Here is a 20861-nt window from a genome sequence, read left to right on the forward strand (position 1 = left end):
ATATCAATAGTTTTATATTCCATAAATTGAGATTGAATAGTGAATCTTGAAGTTTAAGTTTAGCTCCGAAAGAAAAAAATCACTCAAAAAGAAGAATGCCAAATGAAAGCCTCGAAAAATGAATAAATTACCATCAAATTAAAATATTTAATATTTAGGAAATATATGTTGTATGTATGTATGTGCCACAAAGGATGCATAGGTATTGTGGCTTAAATAGAAGCCTTTTTATTGATTAAGTTTGTTAGGTTATTTCTGACGCTTACATTGTGCGTTCTAAGGCAATCGAAGAAATTCCATGGTAAACGAGTCTCTGAGGTTTTTCATGAATGAAAACAAATTGTTGTTATTTTTATATGTTTTGCAATTGGAATTAATGTGTTGTTCTATATCAACTGTTGTTATTAATGGCATAGAGAATTACAACTCTCAACCATTCCCGTGTGCGAAACATTTCAAGGATTGAGGGGACCTACAGTTTATTTGCTTAATCACGAACTGTTAATTTGAGAAATCACTTTGGATGACAAGAATTACTCTTGGAATATTTGTTAATTATTTCGCAAGAGGCGTAACCGTAAAAAACTTTTTGGTTCGAATCCACTCACCCATTCTGGAATTTTTTTTTAAATTCATTTTTATTAAATTATTCTTAAAACTATCTTAAAGCTTGACAGACATTGATAGCCTATTTAACTATAACTTACAATCAACTTACTGATGCCTTTCGGTCTTAAGATCAATGTAACTTTATTTCAATTTCATTTATTTTTGTATGTTATTAAAAAATTAAAAAAAAAATAATGGGCATGTTCAGCAAACATAAGGGACTCAATTTGCAGTCAACTGCATTCCTTGAACGTACATTTTGACCAAGTCAACTAGTTAGTTTTTCAAGTGTCATAAACTTCAAAACCAGCACTTTACTTCCCTAAATTCTACCTTCAGTTTACAGTACAAAAACTACCAAAAACATTATTGTCTACAAAACAGTCCTCAGCAAACTACAAATCCATCCCAATTTGCATTTCGTCTTGTAAAGAAATATTAAATATTTCTTTTCCGATTTGACGAGAAACCCCTTTACACAAAATATTAAATTAAATTGTGAGAAAAATAAATAAATCGTAGAGGAATGAAGTTCAACTTTCAGTTCATTAAAAAAAACATGATCGATTGTCATTCCGACATAAGTTGACTTGACTTGATAGTTATTGAGATTTTTCTTGACTAACTTTCCAGTCATATTTCCAATAGAGTTGCCTTAATTGGAAGGCAATTTTTGGGCAGCTGGCCAATCAGATGCTAGAAACTTGCCTTACTGCCACACGATAACTTCCCATCCCGTCTGTCGATTTGTCTTGCTTAAAAGTTTGTCTATATGTACTCGTATCAATTTTTATCAAATTTGCGTACCATTTTTTGTAGATTTTATTTTTTATGAAAAAACGGACTGTTGGATTTTTATATAAAATTACTGAATATCGAAAACAATATTTTCTATGCAATAAAATAAGTTTGAAGCCAATATTTTTAATTTTTGAAAAGCAATTTTAGTCGAAAGTAAATTTTTACCAATTGTATTGTTTTTTTTAGAGTTTTATTTTTTGTAAGAAAACTGTCAATTCGATTTTTTTCAAAATTTTATCGAATATTGAAAATAATATTTCTTATAAGATAAAATTAGTTTGAAGCCAATATTTTAAATTTTTGAAAATATATTTGAATCGAAAATCATTTTTTACCAACTTTTGTTAATTTTTTTCGGTTTTTATTTTTTTGTAAAAAAAACTGTCAATTTGTTTTTTTTTTAAATTTTACTGAATGTTGACAAAAATATTTTTTGAAAGAAAAAGGTAAATTAAAGCCAATATCTCAAAGTTTTAAAAAGATATTTGAGTCGAAAATCAATTTTTACCATCTTTTATACATTTTGTTCAGGTTTTTATTTATTGTAAAAAAAATGTCAATTCGATTTTTCTCAACATTTTTCAGAATGTTGAAAACAATATTTCTTATAAGATAAAATAAAATTGATGCCTAAATTTCAAGTTTTTGAAAAGATATTTTAATTGATATTCAATTTCACCAACTTTGAGTAATGGTTTTTAGATTTTTATTTTTTATACAAAAGGGTGTCTATTTTATTTTTCTCAAAATTTTATCAGATGTCAGATGTCTTCGTTGCACAAAATTGTTTTAGAGATGAAATCATATTTTAGTCTTAAAATTTTGGAGGTGACACATTTTCTTCAGTTTTTTTGATTTATAAAAAAACCGTTGAATGGATTTTTTTTCAAAAAATATACTTGCAATATATTATATAAAATTTAAATCAAGTCTCTAGCGTTTTTTGTTCGTATGATATTTAGGGTTAACCAAAATGTTCACCTTTTTTCAAAGTGCTATGGTAAAAAACCTTCCACGCAATTTTCTTGAGAGCCCTTTCTGCATATTTCTGCCTTATTATCTGTATAACAAAATTTATTTGAAATCGAAAAAAACGTCTTGAACGTACAGACGTACGGACGTACGTACACATGCACGCACAGACATCTTTCTAAATATCTTTTATTTCGACTCTAGGGACCTTGAAACGTCAAGAAATGTCAAAATTTTCAATTTGACAAATCGGACCCATTACAATAACTTCCTATGGAAAGTTAACTAGAGGAACCATAGTAGTAAATCTGAACCTTTCCAATTTCGTTTTCAATTTGTTTTTATTATAATTCAATTACGGTTTTTGTATATTTCTATTTTTTGCAACCATCATGGCTAATTCTTTTAAAAATATAAAACAGTTATGTAAGCCGGCCAAGGCTTGAAACCCCATCCCGACTATCCGATTGAAGCCACCAAAACTGGTTCTCCTGCTTCACCGTATCAATGCGGTCCCGTTGGGACACAGCCCTACTGAACCGAAGGAGCTCTTCTCCGTCTTGTGCCATGACGTCCCTGCTATCTATCCTGTATCAGAACCCATCTATAGAAAATGAGGAATGCCTCTAGTGGAATGAAGTTATTCAAGTGTACACTTTTAAAATCAAATTGTTGGTCGAAGACATAGCTATCGCAATAGCACCGCAAAAAAGTTTAATCACGAAATTGCCAATTCTATTAACCGCGTTTAAATAGTAATAAATGTCATGTCGACTGTTCCTTGTAAGTGTCGTAAACACTGCCTGACACTTCTCCATCTGGGAAAGGGTAATATTGAACCACACAGGACAACCATAAACGCTCATCGGCCGTATAAGAGCCATTTTGCAAATTACCTTCACTATGAGGTCAATTTGACTGCCGTTTCGTCTGACCTAAGGCTCCTCTGGCTCTGGTCAGAGCAGCATTTATATGTCTGTCGAAATATAAACACTGATCTTACCAAGTACCCAGGAATTTCAATACACTTTTGCTCGTTAATCGCTGCCCGTGTTAATTACCTCGATCTTTCGGGCCGTTCTGTACGCAATTAGATCGTTGGCGTACGCAATATCGTCGGCGAATTCACCCGTCCCTGTTGAAGACCATTTTTAATTTGGAATGTTGTGGCAGAAGTTACATTGCCATTTTTGACAGCAAACTTTCTACCGCTAAGCATATCATAAAGTATATACAACAATGGTTTGCTAAGGCCTTACCTGCTCAGTTTTAGGTAAAGACACTCTAACCATACCGTGTCAAAGGCCTTTTCCAAATGAACCAGAACAGCACCTGTGCATTGTTTTTTTTGATTTATTCCATAGAATATCACATACAAGTTTAGACGCAGCATGAATTGTGATATAAAAATTAAAAAACAATTGCGAATTGTTAACTTCATACTGCAAGTTATTATAATTATGGTCCGATTTGACAAGAAGGCTCCTATAAACTTATCTAGCAAGGCCCTTGTTCAACAAAAACATTCCCTGTATAACATTGTCAATGAAAGGAATTCCCGTAGAGCTTTTACAAGCAGCGCCAACGTCATCAAGTGAACTGCTTCACTTCAGAAGCCTGGACCACCGAAAGCTTCCCCCATGAGTGATAGAAGGGAATTATCGTCAAGCTCCCAAAGTGCGAAAACCGGAGAGGAATTTGCGTTCTACCAGCCGTTGCTATAAAATAATAGCAAAAGTTATACTGAAACGCATCAGAGAAGACCATGAGGCCACACTCGATGCCGAACAAGAAGGATTACACGCTGGATCCTTCTTTATTGATCATATTAACACCCTGCGTATTATTAGTGAACATTGCGTTGAATATCGACTTCGAGAAGGCCTTTGACAGCGTTTACAGGGAGTATATCTGGTTAGCTTTGAGGAGGAGAGGCATCCCAGAAAAACTAATTGCTATATTATTAAAGCAGCATATGATGGATGCAAGTGTCACGTTCGCCACGATAGTAGGTTGTCAGATGATTTTGAGATGCGAAGCGGCTGAAAATTAATTCCGGCAAAACAAAAATGATCTTCCTCGGAACCCGACCATCCTCTCAAATAAATATTTTCTTGCAACCGGTGATAAAAGTTGAGAGTTTTCAATACCTTGGAATTGGAAGCTTATATGGGTTTAACGTTTTTGGGATATATAGCTTTCGAGTTTGGATATTGTGGGGTCAACTAATTTTGGTTTTTATTTTTGGGATTTATTAGATTGTACAGCCGCCTAGCCCCCTATTAATCCGGGCCTGTATGCATAATAAATATAAGACAAATATAATCTAAATAATTTTGTTTTAAACGATAAATTTATAAATAATCTGGGCAGGTGCCCCCAAAACAAGTTTAAATCTCTTGGATAGAATTCAAAAAAGGGCTTTAAAAATGATAGGCGACAGAACTATAATCGAAACATTTACAACGCTAGAACACCGTCGCAATGTTTCATGTCTTTCGTTATTTTATAGATATTTTTACAAACAATGTTCTGTCGAATTAGCCAGTTGCATTGCACCCCTTAAACAATTTAGCCGTTATACTCGCACTTCTAGGAATGCTCATCAGTTTACCCTTAAGCCTTTAACAACGTGGACACATCTGCAATCACTTCTGCACTGACATCTCTAAATGTAGAGAGTTCGCTTCGGGAGTTAATTCATTTAATGCTTACTAGCAGAATAATTAATTCAAAACTGGGCAACTCTTCTAGCAGACGATTCGTTAGTAGAGGGACACCGCAAGGTGGTGTTCTATCCCCTCTCCTCTGGAACCTAGTGGTGAATGAAATCCTAACTAGTCTGGATGCGGAGGGTTTCAGAGTGATAGCCTATGCGGACGACGTTGCTATAGCAGTTTCAGGAAAGCATCTTAATATCCTAAAAGAACTCTTACAAAATGCCTTGGACAGACTAATACTCTGGGCTGATCGGTGTAGACTGGGTGTTAACCCACACAAAACCGATCTGGTCTTATTTTCGAGGAGATACAAAATTCCATTTGTCAACCCTCCTTACATTAAAGGAATCAAATTAAAATTCTCAGACGAGGCCAAATACCTAGGTCTTGTCTTAGACAAAAAACTTAATTGGAAACGCAACGTACAGGAAAGAGTCAAAAAAGCTACTGTAGCTCTCTTTTCTTGCAAAAAAGCTATTGGTAATAAATGGGGTTTACAACCCAGAATCACGCATTGGCTATACACATCGGTAATCAGACCGATTTTAACGTACGGTGTAGCAGTATGGTGGACTGCTTTAGAGAAAGGTATAAACAGGGATAAGTTAAATAAAGTTCAACGTTCAGCCTGCCTATGTATAAGCGGATCGCTTCGCACGACCCCGTCTGCGGCACTGGACACCTTGCTCTACCTTACACCTCTTGACATATTTAGTAAACAAATATAGCTGCAAGCTCTGCTATCCGCCTCAATGCTTCGTCGCAGTGGACTAACAACAACATTGGCCACTCCGTAATTCTAAGGTACTTAGAATCAATTCCAAAGCACACAGACTACACCATCCCCCAACTACAATTCGATAGGAATTTCCAGATTTCTATACCTACCAGATCTTTTTGGGAGGATAGGACATTCTTAGAGGATGAGTCAATCCACTTTTACACAGATGGCTCAAAGACCAAAGAAGGGGTTGGTGGTGGTGTGTACTCTGAACGACTGAAATTAAGTCTCTCATTCCGCCTTCCCAATCATTGTAGCGTGTTCCAGACGGAACTTTTGGCGATAAAAGAAGTCTTGTCTTGGTTTAAAGAAAACGTGATATCAACATCTGATATCCGTATTTTCTCCGACAGCCAGGCCGCTATCAAATCTCTGGACTCAGTCTCTACAAACTCTATAACAGTCCATAACTGTCGATCATCTCTAATAGAGATGGCGCAACAGTTTAATATTCACCTAGGCAGATGAACTCGCCAAGAACGGTACAGTACAACCCATCCTACCACGTTTGGCAAGTACTGGCATACCAATCGCTACTTGTAAACTGCTACTAATGCAAGACGCTGTGAGGAGGGCAGGCACCAGGTGGACCAACATCACCACGTGTCAAGCCACAAAAAACATCTGGCCAACACTGGATTTAAAACGTTCAAGATGCTTGCTCTCTCTAAGCAGATCGCATATAAGCTCGATAATAGGTGTCATAACCGGACACTGTCTAATAGGAAAGCACGCCATGAGACTAGGCGTATTCTCAAATGACTTTTGCAGAAGCTGTATGGACGAGGAAGAGGAAGAAACGGTTCTTCATCTTCTCTGCACATGCCCTGCTCTAGCTCGAAAACGCAAGAATTACCTAGGAGAATTCTTCTTTAACGATCTAAACGATCTAAATCATATCGGGATAATCAGCCTCTCACGTTTCGTAAGAGACTCTAACTGGTTCCATTGAGCTTAGGAGGAAGCCTCAAGATTCATGTGGTATCACAATGGGCCATTAAACTGGCCTAAGTGTGTCCGTTCCATCTTGGACAGCCACTATAACCTAACCTAACCAAACCTTACCCTTGAGCTCAATTTCGGGCGTACTGTCAAGTACAGAGATTCTTTCTTAAATCGCACTCTGTTTTTCCCTCCCATTTCCATGTTCAGAACTTTAAGACCAATGTGCATCGGTATTTCCTTTTAAATCCTTCCCTATTTTTCTAACGCTCGCACTGTGTTTAAATATAAACATATAAAGGGTACTAATAACCCCTTTAGTGCTTGTGAATATAAAAAAAGTTGAAAATCATTATTTTCTAAAGCCACGTGTTAAAATTTTTCATAACTAAACTAAGTGTTTAAAAAGACGGCATCACTTAAGGAATTGTGTTATCACAAAAACAGTTTGTAAATGTACTTGAAAATTATTTTAATAAATAAATAAATGAATAAAAATTTGAATACATTTTTCATTTTTTTTTAGTGAAAAGTAATATTGGAACCAGATAAAAAAAAAATTTATAAGTTGAACAAGTAAACACTAACTTGGTATTTGGGCAGAATTGAATAAAATTAAATTTTTAAGTTCACCCCAAAACCATTTTTCTTAAATAAAAAGCTAAAGGGAAAAGCTTTCTCCACTTTGTTTGGAATGTGGTAAGTTCATAGTTTTCCTCTTTGATGTTATATTTAACCTTTCATTGCGTTGTGACATCACAAAAACGAAAACTTTTCCAAAAGGCGGAAGTGAAAAAGCTTTTCCATAGAGTCAGTTGGCCCTGAGAAAGAACTAAGGGCGATTGTTTCTGTTGCTACAAATCCCTTTAGGAAATAAGTTTTCGAGTTCGGTCAATTTTATTTGTGATTTGAACGTCTTATCATCGTTTCGAGATGTAAAAAAAATGTTAATTAAATTAGTAAACAGAATACTGACAAAGCAAAAGTCAATAATAAAAAACAACAGTGTCATTTAGTTGCTTTTGACATTTACTTCCATAGCCATAATACCCGTTTACAGTACCTATGAAAGCTTTATTTACTTCTACATAAGCTGTAGTCAAAATTACGTTGTACCTACATACATGTCCTCCTTTTTTGTGATGTGTTTTTAGTAAACATTTTTTGAAGTGCAAAGAGCTGAGCTAAGCACATTGTTTTCTAATAATACACATTTGATTATACTTCTTAAGTGTGGTGTGTGCCTTCCAGGAGAAATACCATAATAATAAATGCTCAATGGCGCTAATCAGGTGTTGTTTTGAACCTGTGGAACTTCCGGAATTTTTTGATACATTTGCACAAAAATGTACAGATCCAGGCTGTAAGTTATTTATTGCTTTTAGATTGTGTTGTGTAATTATATGCATACATACATATGTGTAGTATATGGTTTAAAACAAAAAGAGGTTGCGATGCGACCCACACTGATATCTTGCCTTTGGTGTCTTATAAAATAGTTATTTTATTGCTGTAAGCCAAATGACAGAAACTTCAAAAATATGTAATCAATAATTAAAGTTCAATCGGTTTTTGTAGAGACATTTGGATTTTTAACCAAAAAACTACCAATTGTTTTTATTTGGGACATATAGGAAATATACCTACGGTGAGTATATTGCATTCGATAAACTTGTCGAGCTTCAGATTTTAAATAAACATGACTTTAAGATGGTAGTAAAGTCGAAAAAAGTGTGTCCGGCGATTCCGTTTATCTGTGTGTCCTTGCTTGTTGATCGTTATAAGCAGATTCGCGTTTTGCAAAAGGCTACTAGGCGGTTTGTCTTAATATTTAATGATCAAAACAATAATAATCTAAAGATTTTGAAAAAAAAAAAATAATTTTGAAGCAGTGCTTTTGGATACAGGTCGTGCATTTTTTTCTTTTTTATGGAAAATTAAAAACAAATATTTTTATAAATTTAAATAAGATAAAATAAAAACCGCTGGGTTCTGCACCATTATCTGTATAGCAAAATTTAGTTTTAGTCTATGTATTTACTCCGTTGCTTTTCAAGACATAGCCGACAAAAAAGGTATCCCTAAAGTACGGACGTACAGCCGTATGCACATCCATCACTTAAAGAATAATTGATTTTGATTTTAGTAAGCTCGAAACTTTATTTTCCATACGCCTTTGCTAAATAGGACCCCTTACAATAACTTTCTGAGGAAAGGTTATTAGAATCATACAGATACGAGTCTTCAGCTTATATATCTATTTATATGCAATGAATTGAGAAACATCAATAGGGTTTTCCAGGTCCCATGGATTGATAACAAAAAAAGTCCTCAGCAATTTTGTGTCGACTACAAGAGCTAAGCCTTTTCGGAACACAAGTTAGCGAATTACTAAAGAAAAATAACCTTATATTCTAAAGGTATGAAATATGCCTCCAATTTAAATTCGTTGGATATAATATGAACTTTCAAATAAGCAAATTTTAATAGGTCGAGCTGCTCAATTGGCAGATTTAAGTTCTAGATCTATAATCAACAGAATAATTTGCTTCCATGTGTGTTAGCATAAGACAATCCTAAAGGTCAATAAAACTCAAATTAATTGAAGAATGTATTAAATACGTTAAATGCTTACGTAAAGTTTACAACAACTTAACTTCAACTGCTTAGCAACACAAATTAAATTTAAGGCTTCCAGATTTAAAATTGGAATTTGTAGAGTCAATGAGTACCTATATAGAGAATTTGTTAAATTTACTGATTAATTGGTTAACAGGATTGTTAGAAATAAATACTTTACAAAATATTATGATAGAAGAAAGAAGCCCTGTCAATTGATAATCAGGGACGATATTCGAAAGTAATAGAAGATGTGATGAAATCATTTAGGCGTAATAAAAATTTGTATGAGGTACCAAATTATCGAACATATGTTGGAATTAAATTTTTCTTCAAGATAAAAAATAGTTCCAATGATACGGGAAAACAATTTCGATCTCGTCTTGTCACATGTTTTTAAGTTAACAACATTCTGAACATTTATTTGTTTATTTATGTAGCATAATACAAGGTATAACTTAACATAATTTAACTTAACTTAACACTAACTTATTTTTTTTTAAGTTCTTGTTATCAGTTTTCAACATTAATTCATGTGGGCCCTAGGGCAATGTGAAGTAAGGCAAATTTTCAGCAGTTGCTGTACGACCCTATTAAATGTTTTTCAATTTATCTTTTACATATTTAGGATGCGCTGTGCAGTTATCAACAAAAAAGAACCTTCCTCTTTTGCGAAAGAAATTTTTTGTCCAACTTTAAAAGCCATTTTGTAAACATTACACTTGTCATCCTTGCTTTTTCATTGAGCTCTTAATCTTAATCCAGAAATTGTATTTCCTTAAACATCTTGGATTTTCGGCTTGCACTATAACAAGCAATTTAAGCTTCTTCGACCCAGTTATTTTGTTTTGTGCATACTGTTGTTTCTAACAAAACGTTATTTGAAAAAATTCGGTTTGTGGAAACAAAAACGTACATATGAGATTTGGATTTCCAGCAAAAAAATTTGTGCGTTGTAAAGAAAAATTCGCTTTATGGAAATTCATTTTAAGGAGATCAAAACACACCAAAAAAGTAACCAATAAGATGTGTACTCAAAATCAACTCATAATAGAGAGATCTTCGTTACGTAGAAGTTCGTTATAGGGAAGTTTGATGTAATAGAAGGGCTCTGCTTGGATAAATAAATAAGTTAGGTATCCCAACAGTCCATGAAGAACCAGGGCCTAGTGACTTACAACTCTCAACCATTCCTTTGTGCGAGTAATAAAATCTCATTCTCTCAAATTGTACTTAATATAATGTAAATTTGTTAACCTACTATATCTAAGTACTATAAAAGATTTAATCTTACTCTACGTGCCATTATTGTCAAATAAATGAAATGAAATCTTGTCAGAAATGGAAGGGACCTACAGTTTATATGCCGAATCCGAACGGCTAATTTGATAAAGCATTTTACTGTCCTGCCATTTTCTTTCAACCAAAATTATATTTGTTACCAACAATTACCAACAATGATCCATCGAGACAGTGATAAAAGTTGTGAAGTTTCATTACTGAACCATTTGAGCAGTGCTATAAGTCACTGTTTTTTAACAAAATCCTTTCTTCACGATCAATGTTTAAGTCTTAAAGGTTACAATAGTTATATTCGCTCTTGAAGATGTTGCAACTGGATTACTTTTATGTGATGGAACAACGAAGAGCTTAGCCTTAAGTGGAAGTGGTTTGATAGAAATTGTAAGACCATGTACATTGAAACTCCCACATATAATTATAAATGGCCGAGTTCTAAGCAATAAGAATTTCCGAGGCAATTAAAACAACGGCATCCAATTAAGATACTAGTGTTATTTCATCTTCGGGTAATAAGACAAATTATATGGAAAAACAAATTTAAAAGGACAAAATGAAGTAGCTAAAGATTTAGATAAGGATACCTGGGAAAATGATATAAACGCTCATGATTATCATGACTATGGCTAATCTTCATATTATTTATTGCAATGGTCGGATTCATCATATTTTACTACATAAAAAAAAAGTTATGTATGGAGTATGTTAAGTAACACAAAAACACTCGACCATAATATCACACCTACACTACCGGTCAAAAGTTTGGACCACGTCTGAAATTTGAGAAAAATTGAGTTTTAACCCCTAAACTGAAGTTTTAGGAAAAAAGTTAATACGTGAAAAAAGTGAAGAGCATGTCTAGTTGTAAATGATAGAAAATATAAACTAGTTTTGTAATAAACATAAATTATTTGTTTAAAAAACCAATAAAACTCTAAATTGAGTTTTCATCAAAAAACCCTCCTTTAAATTCAATCATTTTTTTTACAATTCTTCTTACAAGGTTTTGTATTGTCTTGCTGGAATACAAAACCTTCACCGATTAATCGGAGACCAGATACCTAAATGTGGTCTTCCAATATAGTTTTATAGACTTCTTTATCCATCCCCACACCATTACTGAACCGCCTATATGCTTTACAGTTGGGACCAAACAGTCTGGTAGCATCTTCTGTTCAGCACTGCGCCTGACGTACACTTTGCGATTTGAGCCAAATATCTCAAACTTAGACTCATCCCTCCATAAGAATCTGTTGAAGTCTTCATCTGTCCAATCCTTATGGGTTTTATCCCATTCCAACCATTTGATCTTGTTTTGGGGTAGTAGAAGTGGTTTCCGCACTGCAACGCGCCAGCATGCCTTAGCCTTCATTGTATCGTTGATACAGAAAATGGTTCTTCCCGGATTTCATTGATATGATTTTTCGGCGCATATTTCTGGTGCTGTTTTCTTCCAAGAACGCTTGCTTATGGTGATGATATGCAAATCTTCAGTTTTCGCCGTAACTCTAGGTCGTCCTGACGTCGGTTTATCCTTAAAAACGACGGTACTATAGTAACGCTGTATGGTCCTGTAAACGGCTCCTTCAGTTTTGTGGCGATTTCTCTTCTCTGTAGCCTTCTTCAATAAGGGTTATAATCGCAGATCGAGTTTCAATAGTTAATTCCTTAACTTTTCCCATGATGCGCACTTTGTTTACTGCAAAGATCACAGTCTCAAATAAATTTAAATTGGATCAAACCGAGCATTATATACAAAATTCTGAATATGCAGGTATTCAAACTTTACATTTTTTATGTAAAATTAATGTAAAAAGTCATAAAAAGTAAAAACTATGGAAAATCCAAAAAGAAGCCAAAAACCCAAGCGACAGGTACAAATAAAGCAACCCTTTGAAGGTGGTCTCAAACTTTTGACCGGTAGTGTACATTTTAAATAAATGCTGACACGATGGGAAATGATGCCTTTATCGTACATAGACTATTTTTCCCATAAACTATTTTTAATTTTATTATTGTTAAACAAATTTTTACCTTTCCCACAACCCATATTCCACCCAACTCCCTCAGCAGCGTGAGGCCACACGAGATATGATTTTTAATAAAAGTTCAATGCTTTGCCTCACGAGCTGATATTTGATATTTAATATTTATGTAGACTGACCACTTTTTAGTTTGCTTTTGCAAACCTTTGGTCACTCTAATCACTTATCTTAGTTATTCCCAAGTGAACACTTGTGTATTTAATTTATTTAATAAAAATATTATATATTACCATAATTATTTTGTGTTTTAAAGAACTTTATTTGTGTAAACGATTAGCGGTACACGGAACAATCAACTCTGCATTTTGGATTGAGCAAATAAATCTCTTAAATCATACAAAAAAAATAATATAAAAGTCGAATGGAAACACACAAAACTTTCAAAACCACAATAAAGCGCAAGGCAAAAAGCATGCGATGAAATGAGTGCGCACACACCGAACAAGTTAAACAAGAAAAAAGTGCCTGCTTTAGAGCATTTTGAGCGAAACTTACAATTGGTTTTATTGTTTCATTCAATCGTTATTAGTCGTTTTCTGTAAAGTGCGCCAGTGACATCATCATAATTATGTGGGACGTTGAAAAATTATTAGTTTTAATTGAAAATCGGCCACCGATATATAATTTTAAATTAAAGGAACATAGCGATAAATGCATAATAGATAAATTGTGGATGGAAATTGCTAAGGAAATGAAAACTACAGGTAAGGTTTTCAATTTATTTAAAGTATGGAAAGGAAACGACTGTAAATTAACATGGACTGTGTTTGAGGTACACTCCGCGTCACTTGTTTGAAGTCTCTCTATTTTATTGTGGTTTTCCATGGGTAAATTCAAATTTCCTGCGAAAAAAGTTGTTTTTTTCGTGAAGCACACAATTAAATCTGTTTTTTTGTTTGTCATTGTATGTGTGTACGTTATATAGAGTGCTCTAAAGCGTCAAATTCACAACTAAACGTTTTCTCAAGAGTTGTATTAGTAGAGAACTAGAGATGCATCTGGCATAAATCTGCCGAAAACTCTAGATTTGCAGATTTGATCTTAAGTAAGGAATAAATCAATTTACTTTTTCCCATGGAATGCAAAAATGGGGACACTTTAATGAATTGAATTGATTTATTTTGCCCATGGAAAACCATTCGTACCTACATACTTTTATAAATAAAACATACAATGTACAAAAGAAAACAGACCAAAATAAGAGCGCGAGTTAATTTGTTTATTTTGTATATTTAGTAGCTGAATGCAAAACAAAATATACAACCCTACGCAATTCATATGCAAGATATCTCAGAGAAAACCCCCCACCCGGGGTTTCTGCAGCGAAAAAGAGGAAAAAAACATGGTACCTATCGGCGGCTATGTCTTTCTTAAAGGATCATATGATGGTTAACAGAAGGAGCCGAAACAGTATTGATGCGGATACAATAGACAATAACAGCTGCAGTTCATCCTCATCAATTCCTAGCACAGTGCCTGAGTTTGAAGAAAAGGGCAGATCAATTAACTGTACTCCTTATCCCCGTTGCAGTAAGGGCGAACAATTAAAACCTGCAGACAAACTAATAGCAGAACCAATGGCTGAATATTCAACGACAAGACTTGATAAAAGCGGAACTGAGGATCCAAATCTAACATTTTTCAAAAGTGTGTTACCTGATTTGAAAAAATTATCTGCCCAAAGGCAACGCAAGGTCAAACAAGATTTTCTATTTAATCTTAATAAGCTCTTAGATGATCAAGAAATGGAGTTTTCGGAAATAAAATATTGTATTGATTAATAACATGCATGTATAGATGTGTTTATTTTTGTAAAACTGTTTTTTTTTTTAATAAATGAAGATGATAAAAAGGATTGCTAATACTCAAAATTTTGTAAAATATTTTTGATGATATTATATCTGTAGAAGTTCATAAAAAGGTTGTTTTTCTAAATTATTACCAAGAAAAATGAATGATTCATAGAAGGTTTTGATTTTATGAATTTATGAATCAATTTCTTTGAGACAAAAAACGAAAGATATCGGTTGCTCTCTTTGTATCGTTTACATGACAGAGAAGACAGAGAGTATGCACATGTGTTTTGGTTGCAAAATAACATGCAGAGATGCGTGCAGATGGTCTGCACGTCTGTTTTAGTCATAACGCATTTGTTTATAAATATCTGTCATCATTAGTTCGATGTGCTGAATGCTGATTCATTGCAGCCAACAATGCAAAACACAAATACACAAATCAATCTTAGTCTGTCATTACTGATAGTGTCGCGTCGTTCCAAACCCACTATATGGCACCACCGCCGTAGAGGACCATGCATGATGTTAGTTTTTATATACAAAGGCATCATATACATAACACAAAAGAAGACATTTTTTAATGAAACACATTTTAATTTAGTAAATAAATAATCGTATTTCTGCTTCTGTCAGTTCAATAAATTCAATGTAGTCACTGTCTAGTCGTTATGCCACGGCCACATTAGATATTGCATTTTTTTTTTAATTTCCAACGCCATCTTGAGGCTATGATCCATGATAATGTATACAAAGTTGTCAATAAGGAGTGAAAGCCACTCGATTCAAAAATTTTAGTTCAGGAATTTATGTTTTCAGTTTTGCTCACATATTGTTTGGCACGAGTACGATAACTTTGGCGCCGAGATATAATAACGGTTTTTGGTAGAGGGGCTTAATACAAGCATTTTTTACTATGGGAGGGGGGGTCTATCTCCCCCCGTTTAGGCGGTAGGGGCAATTTAAAAAAACATGTACTTTAAATGGAAAAAAAAATAATTAAAAAATAACGGTAATACTTACAATTAAGTATTATACCTTTTTTTAAAGCCAACACTTGTGTCTAGTAGCTTGTTTTTAAATCAAGTCAAAACTATGCATAGTTTGCGAAAAACACTGTTTTAAACTCAAAATTTGGTAAAAAAAAAAGTTAAAAATATGGTTTAGAGTGTAATATTTCAAAACTTTTAAATTATCTACAATTTTTTTTTTAGAATACATTGCCCTTATTTATTTTTGATCGAAAACTGAAAACTAGATGATTTTATGTCTTTTAGTTTTTGAGAAAATTGAAAATGACCACAACTACTATTTTAATTTAATTCTTTTTTTTTGCTTCAAAAATCTTATTTTGATAGTAACAATGGTAGGTGCAAGTTTGGTTGTATGCAACAGTGGGATTTGGGGTGGGTGCGAGTTAGGGTGGGTGCAAGGTGGAGAGGGTGAAAGGTTCGGTGAGTGCATGCAAAATTTCATATGCATCTAAATAAACTGGATATAAAAAAAGTAATTTAATTGAAATATTTTGTTTTGGTAATTTTCAATTTTCTCAAAAACTAGAAGACATAGAAACATCTAGTTTTCAGTTTTTGTTAAAAAATAAATAAGGGCAATGTATTCTAAAAAAAAAAATTGTAGATAATCTAAAAGTTTCGAAATATTACACTCTAAACCATATTTTTAACTTTTTTTTTGACCAAATTTTGAGTTTAAAACAGTGTTTTTCGCAAACTATGCATAGTTTTGACTTGATTTAAAAACAAGCTACTAGACACAAGTGTTGGCTTTAAAAAAAGGTATAATACTTAATTGTAAGTATTACCGTTATTTTTTAATTATTTTTTTTCCATTTAAAGTACATGTTTTTTTAAATTGCCCCTACCGCCTAAACGGGGGGAGATAGACCCCCCCCTCCCATAGTAAAAAATGCTTGTATTAAGCCCCTCTACCAAAAACCGTTATTATATCTCGGCGCCAAAGTTATCGTACTCTCCCCTATTGTTTTATTCTGATCATAAATAAATGTATCATTAAATGTTTCCCTCCTTAAGGATTTAGAAATAAAATGGCCGTTAGTGGCATTAACGAGTAAAAGAACAGCTGATCCAAAACAGCTGGGATGTCATAAAAGTTATACAAAGGTATGTCCGGTATTACACAGCGTATTAATCGGCTATTTTGTTTTGAAGTGTCATTCGGTGATGCGCGCAAATATCTTTTATTTCTACTTTCGTTTCTCACTCGGTGTACCGAACCCAGGGTTGCAACATTGGTCATCCATGATCGAATTCGGTATTTTTTTTTCACTTGGTCAAATTCTCATTTTTAATTTCATTTGGTCATATTTTTCGGGAACGACAATTTGAATAACGAAAACGTTTTTTTAACATACTCACTTGGCTAAACAGAAACAACGGATAAACTCTTTGAAGCAACTTTGTGTAGATAATAACTTTATACAAAATATAAACTCTTGATCTGGGGGGGGGGGGGGGTCATTCCGTAAAACGATAATCGTTAGACGATATCGTTTAGACGATAGTCTCACTTCACGTAAGACGATAATCGTCAAAGTGATATCGTCAAAACGATAGCATTTGCACGATAGCTAAGTCGGTATCGTCTGCTATTAATTTCCATTGACAACTAAGCAAATTGAAGTAAAAAAATTACGGTGTAGTTTAGTTTTGTTACAAAATGAAAACAAGGAAAATTAATAGATGAATGGGATCTTCTATCTATTCTAACCCATATGTAAGCATTTTTTTATATATGTATTTAAACTTTGGGCGGAGGAACATTGGTATATTCGAAGGGCAACGATTTTAGTATCGCTCTTGCACAAAGCACTAGTCCAAAGAAGTTTTGGAAATAACAAATATTTTTGAAGCCAAGTTATGTTCTCTGTGGATAAAATGGAGTCTCCACTTCCTTCCCTTGGACAAAATTGGGATTATTACTGCAGCTGAACAAAATTTTTAATATTATACTTTATTCTTCGGCAGCAAAAAATTAAAACACAAAAAGTGACAATAACAATAAACATCACAAAATAGTTGGCATATTTATTAACAATACATATTTTGCAAATTTTCAAAATTTCCCATAGAGAAAAGCCAAGTTTAATAACATTTTCAAGTTATTGAACAAGCTTATCTTTCGTTGAGTTCATGTTGACATTTTGAATATACTCAACGAACTTATACTAAAAACGATTGAACGAGATGATAGTGATAAAGTTACGTGAAGCAAATTATTGACGATATCGTTAATGATAATCGTTTTGACGATTATCGTTTTGAAAATTACGGAATGACTACCCTGAATTAGATTTAGGGAACAGAGAGAATTATCTACGCATTACACAAGCAGTAAAAATTCTCAAAATCGAACCTTATTACTTTTAATAAAACTATTGCAAAAACTTATATACTGTGATCACATGCTTTGTTTTTATATATCGTCATCTTTATTTGGGTTAATCTAATTTAATTAAGTTTGTTAGGGATTTTGTACGTAATTAAAAAATAAATGTCATCTGCATAATATGAAAAATATGTTAAACAAAATAGGGCATATTTAAAGATGTTTGCTAAACTCTTGCTAACTTGTTACTAAGCAAGTCCAGAGTTTAGACTATTTATAAATAAATTTAAACCTAAGTTTAGGGCTAATCTGTGGTCTAACTATAAACATAGGAAATGCTGTGTTTAAGTAGTTATTATCACAGCCAAAAAATGTCATATTTGATCTCTGCTTGTAAATTAAAAATTGAAAAAGTAAATCATAACAAATAAATGTAACGTAAATTTGCTGTCTACAAAGATTGATACCGCTTTTAAAAAAAACATATATAGATATCTTAGAGGATTTTGAGTTATGTCGTGATCTGCAAAATATGGCACCAAGAAAAAATAAAATATAAAAAACACGGTTCAGTCCATTGATATTAAGTGACAAGGATTTCTACAAAATACATTTATCGTTTGGATAAAGAAACAGTCACTACGAAGTGGAAGAGGAAACACATTTCTGACAATCTCCAGGTTTTAATAGCATCTATTATAGCCAGCGTATAGGTTTTAACAGCATCTATATATATAACAGAATTTTTTGTCATTTGTAGTATAATAATTGTAGTAGAGGTTTTACTAAACACAGCTAGAAAATTGACTATAAATAAGAGCTGTGTTTATTTAACCAATAAGCCTTAAACTATTGATCAAGAAATCATGACTTTAGTAATTCTCTATTAATACGCCCGAATGTGATAAATTCATTAATCTATGTTTAAACATTTTTTGGACTAGAATTATCTTGGTCATTTTTACGTACAAGTCTTCATATTTATTTTCAAATTTAGACACAAACTTTTTTTCAAGTGGCAACCATGGGTATATTTATCATCCCCTTTAATTCACTTCCATTTCCCATATTGAGGTATTAGCTCTACTAAATACAAACACGAAGGGAAGAAAATGCGAAAAAATAAGAAGAAAAGCAAAAAAACATCAAACACATGCAAGGAATAGATTGTATGTCCCCTATTACATTACACGTTGACTCATGATTCACTACTCAATTTTAACTTTCCTTATAATTTTATATTCGTTGAGAGTTGAGGCAAGTGCTATTACACGTTGACTCGTGCCCCATGCCTCAAATTTGACAATTATTGTTTGTTTTGTTTTAAATGCTCCTTCTCCTTGGCACACTTTTCTGATTTTCAAACATATTCGATGTTGTTTATCCCAGCAACAAAATAAAATGAAAAAGAATAACATAAAATGAATATGAAAAAAAGAAACGTCAAAGTGAGTCTACTAAAAAGAGGTTGGGATGCAGCCCACACTATAACTTCCCATCCCGTCTGTCGATTTGTCTTCCTTAAAAGTTGGTCTACATGTACTCGTATCAATTTTTACCAAATTTGCATACTATTTTTTGTAGATTTTATTTTTTATGAAAAAAACTGTTGGATTTTTATATAAAAATTACTGGATATCGAAAACAATATTTTCTGTGAAATAAAATAAGTTTGAAGCCAATATTTTTAATTTTTGAAAAGCTATTTGAGTCGAAAGTAAATTTTTACCAAGTTTTAGTATTGTTTGTTAGGTCTTTATTTTTTGTAAAAAAAATAGATTTTCCTCAAAATTTTACTGAGTGTTAACAACAATATTTTTTAAAGTTTTTATTTTTTGTAAAAAAACTGTCAATTCGATTTTTCTCAACATTTGAAATGTTAAAAATAATATTTCTTATAAGATAAAATAAGTTTGAAGCCTAAATTAAAATTTTTTGAAAAGATATTTTTTTTTTTTTTATATTTTTATTTTTTTGTTTTTTTTTATAATTTTATTTTTTATAAAAAAAAAACTGTCAATTCGATTTTTCTCAAAATTTTATCAGATGTCAAAAACATTGTTCTTCGTTGCACAAAATTGTTTTGGAGATGAAATCATATTTTAGTCGTAAAATTTTGGAGGTGACAAATTTTTTTTTCAGTTTTTTTGATTTATAAAAAAACCGTTAAATGGATTTTTTTTTAAATATACTTCTTTGATATCACAATACAATTTATTATATAAAATTTAATTCAAGTCTCTAGCGTTTTTGGTTCTTAAGATATTAAGGGTTAACCAAAATTTTAACCTTTTTTCAAACTGCTATGGTAAATAAACCACCCACGCAATTTCCTTGAGAGCTCTTTCTGCATCTTTCTGCCTTATTATCTGTATAACAAAATTTATTTGAAATCGATATCTCTTCTGGTTCTTGACCTATGGACGACGAAAAAAACGTCGCGAACGTACGGACGAACGAACGGTTTTATACACGCACGCACAGACATCTTTCTAAAAATCTTTTATTTAGCCTCTAGGGACCTTGAAACTTCGAGAAATGTCAAAATTTTCAATTGGACAAATCCAACCCATTACAATAACTTCCTATGGGGAGTTAGTAATATGCCCGAGATTCACCTGAAATTTTTTTTTGCATCTCATTTTCGCTTTCTTTTTCGCACTCATTTGAGTCGTGAGGTATCGTTTAATAGCAGACTATGCGCATGCTGAGACAGATGTATTTTTATATTTCATTTTGTATTTATTCCTTTCTCTTTCGCACTTCATGTTGCAAGAAAAAACATGCGCTGTGTAATACCGGAGTATCTGACAGAACAGCTGATTTAATGTATGCGATTAATTCGAAGGAACTAGAAAATTGAATTCAAATTTTTATTTTTATTTTTTGCTAATAATCCGGTGAATTATTAAAG

The 20861-nt window shown here is 32.8% G+C and overlaps 2 protein-coding genes across 3 annotated transcripts in view; both read left to right on the top strand.

Annotated features, from left to right (window-relative positions):
- Positions 1-7635: 7635 nt before the first annotated feature.
- The window catches only part of LOC129949287 (protein EFR3 homolog cmp44E), a 28156-nt gene continuing 14930 nt past the window's right edge, over positions 7636-20861 (top strand). Inside the window, 1 exon segment of the mRNA XM_056060652.1 lies at positions 7636-8188. Within this exon segment, the coding sequence (XP_055916627.1) occupies positions 8104-8188 (85 nt within the window). The 5' untranslated portion in view covers positions 7636-8103.
- On the top strand, positions 12563-14643 carry LOC129949288 (uncharacterized). 2 transcript variants are annotated; one of them, XM_056060655.1, is made up of 2 exons: positions 12563-13492; positions 14028-14643. In XM_056060655.1, the coding sequence occupies exons 1-2, from the start codon at positions 13357-13359 to the stop codon at positions 14567-14569; spliced, it is 678 nt and encodes a 225-aa protein (XP_055916630.1). In that variant the 5' UTR covers positions 12563-13356; the 3' UTR covers positions 14570-14643. The 2 variants fall into 2 exon arrangements, with proteins under 2 accessions (XP_055916630.1, XP_055916628.1); XM_056060653.1 differs by having other exon boundaries at positions 12848-13492; positions 14025-14643.

This window comes from Eupeodes corollae, chromosome 3, assembly GCF_945859685.1.
Source record: "Eupeodes corollae chromosome 3, idEupCoro1.1, whole genome shotgun sequence".
NCBI lineage: Eukaryota > Metazoa > Arthropoda > Insecta > Diptera > Syrphidae > Eupeodes > Eupeodes corollae.

Coding starts and splice junctions, on each gene's coding strand:
- LOC129949288 (XM_056060653.1), top strand. CDS start 13,357: ATGTGGGACGTTGAAAAATTATTAGTTTTAATTGAAAATCGGCCACCG. Junction 13,493..14,024: donor TAAGGAAATGAAAACTACAG/GTAAGGTTTTCA, acceptor TTGTATATTTAG/TAGCTGAATGCAAAACAAAA.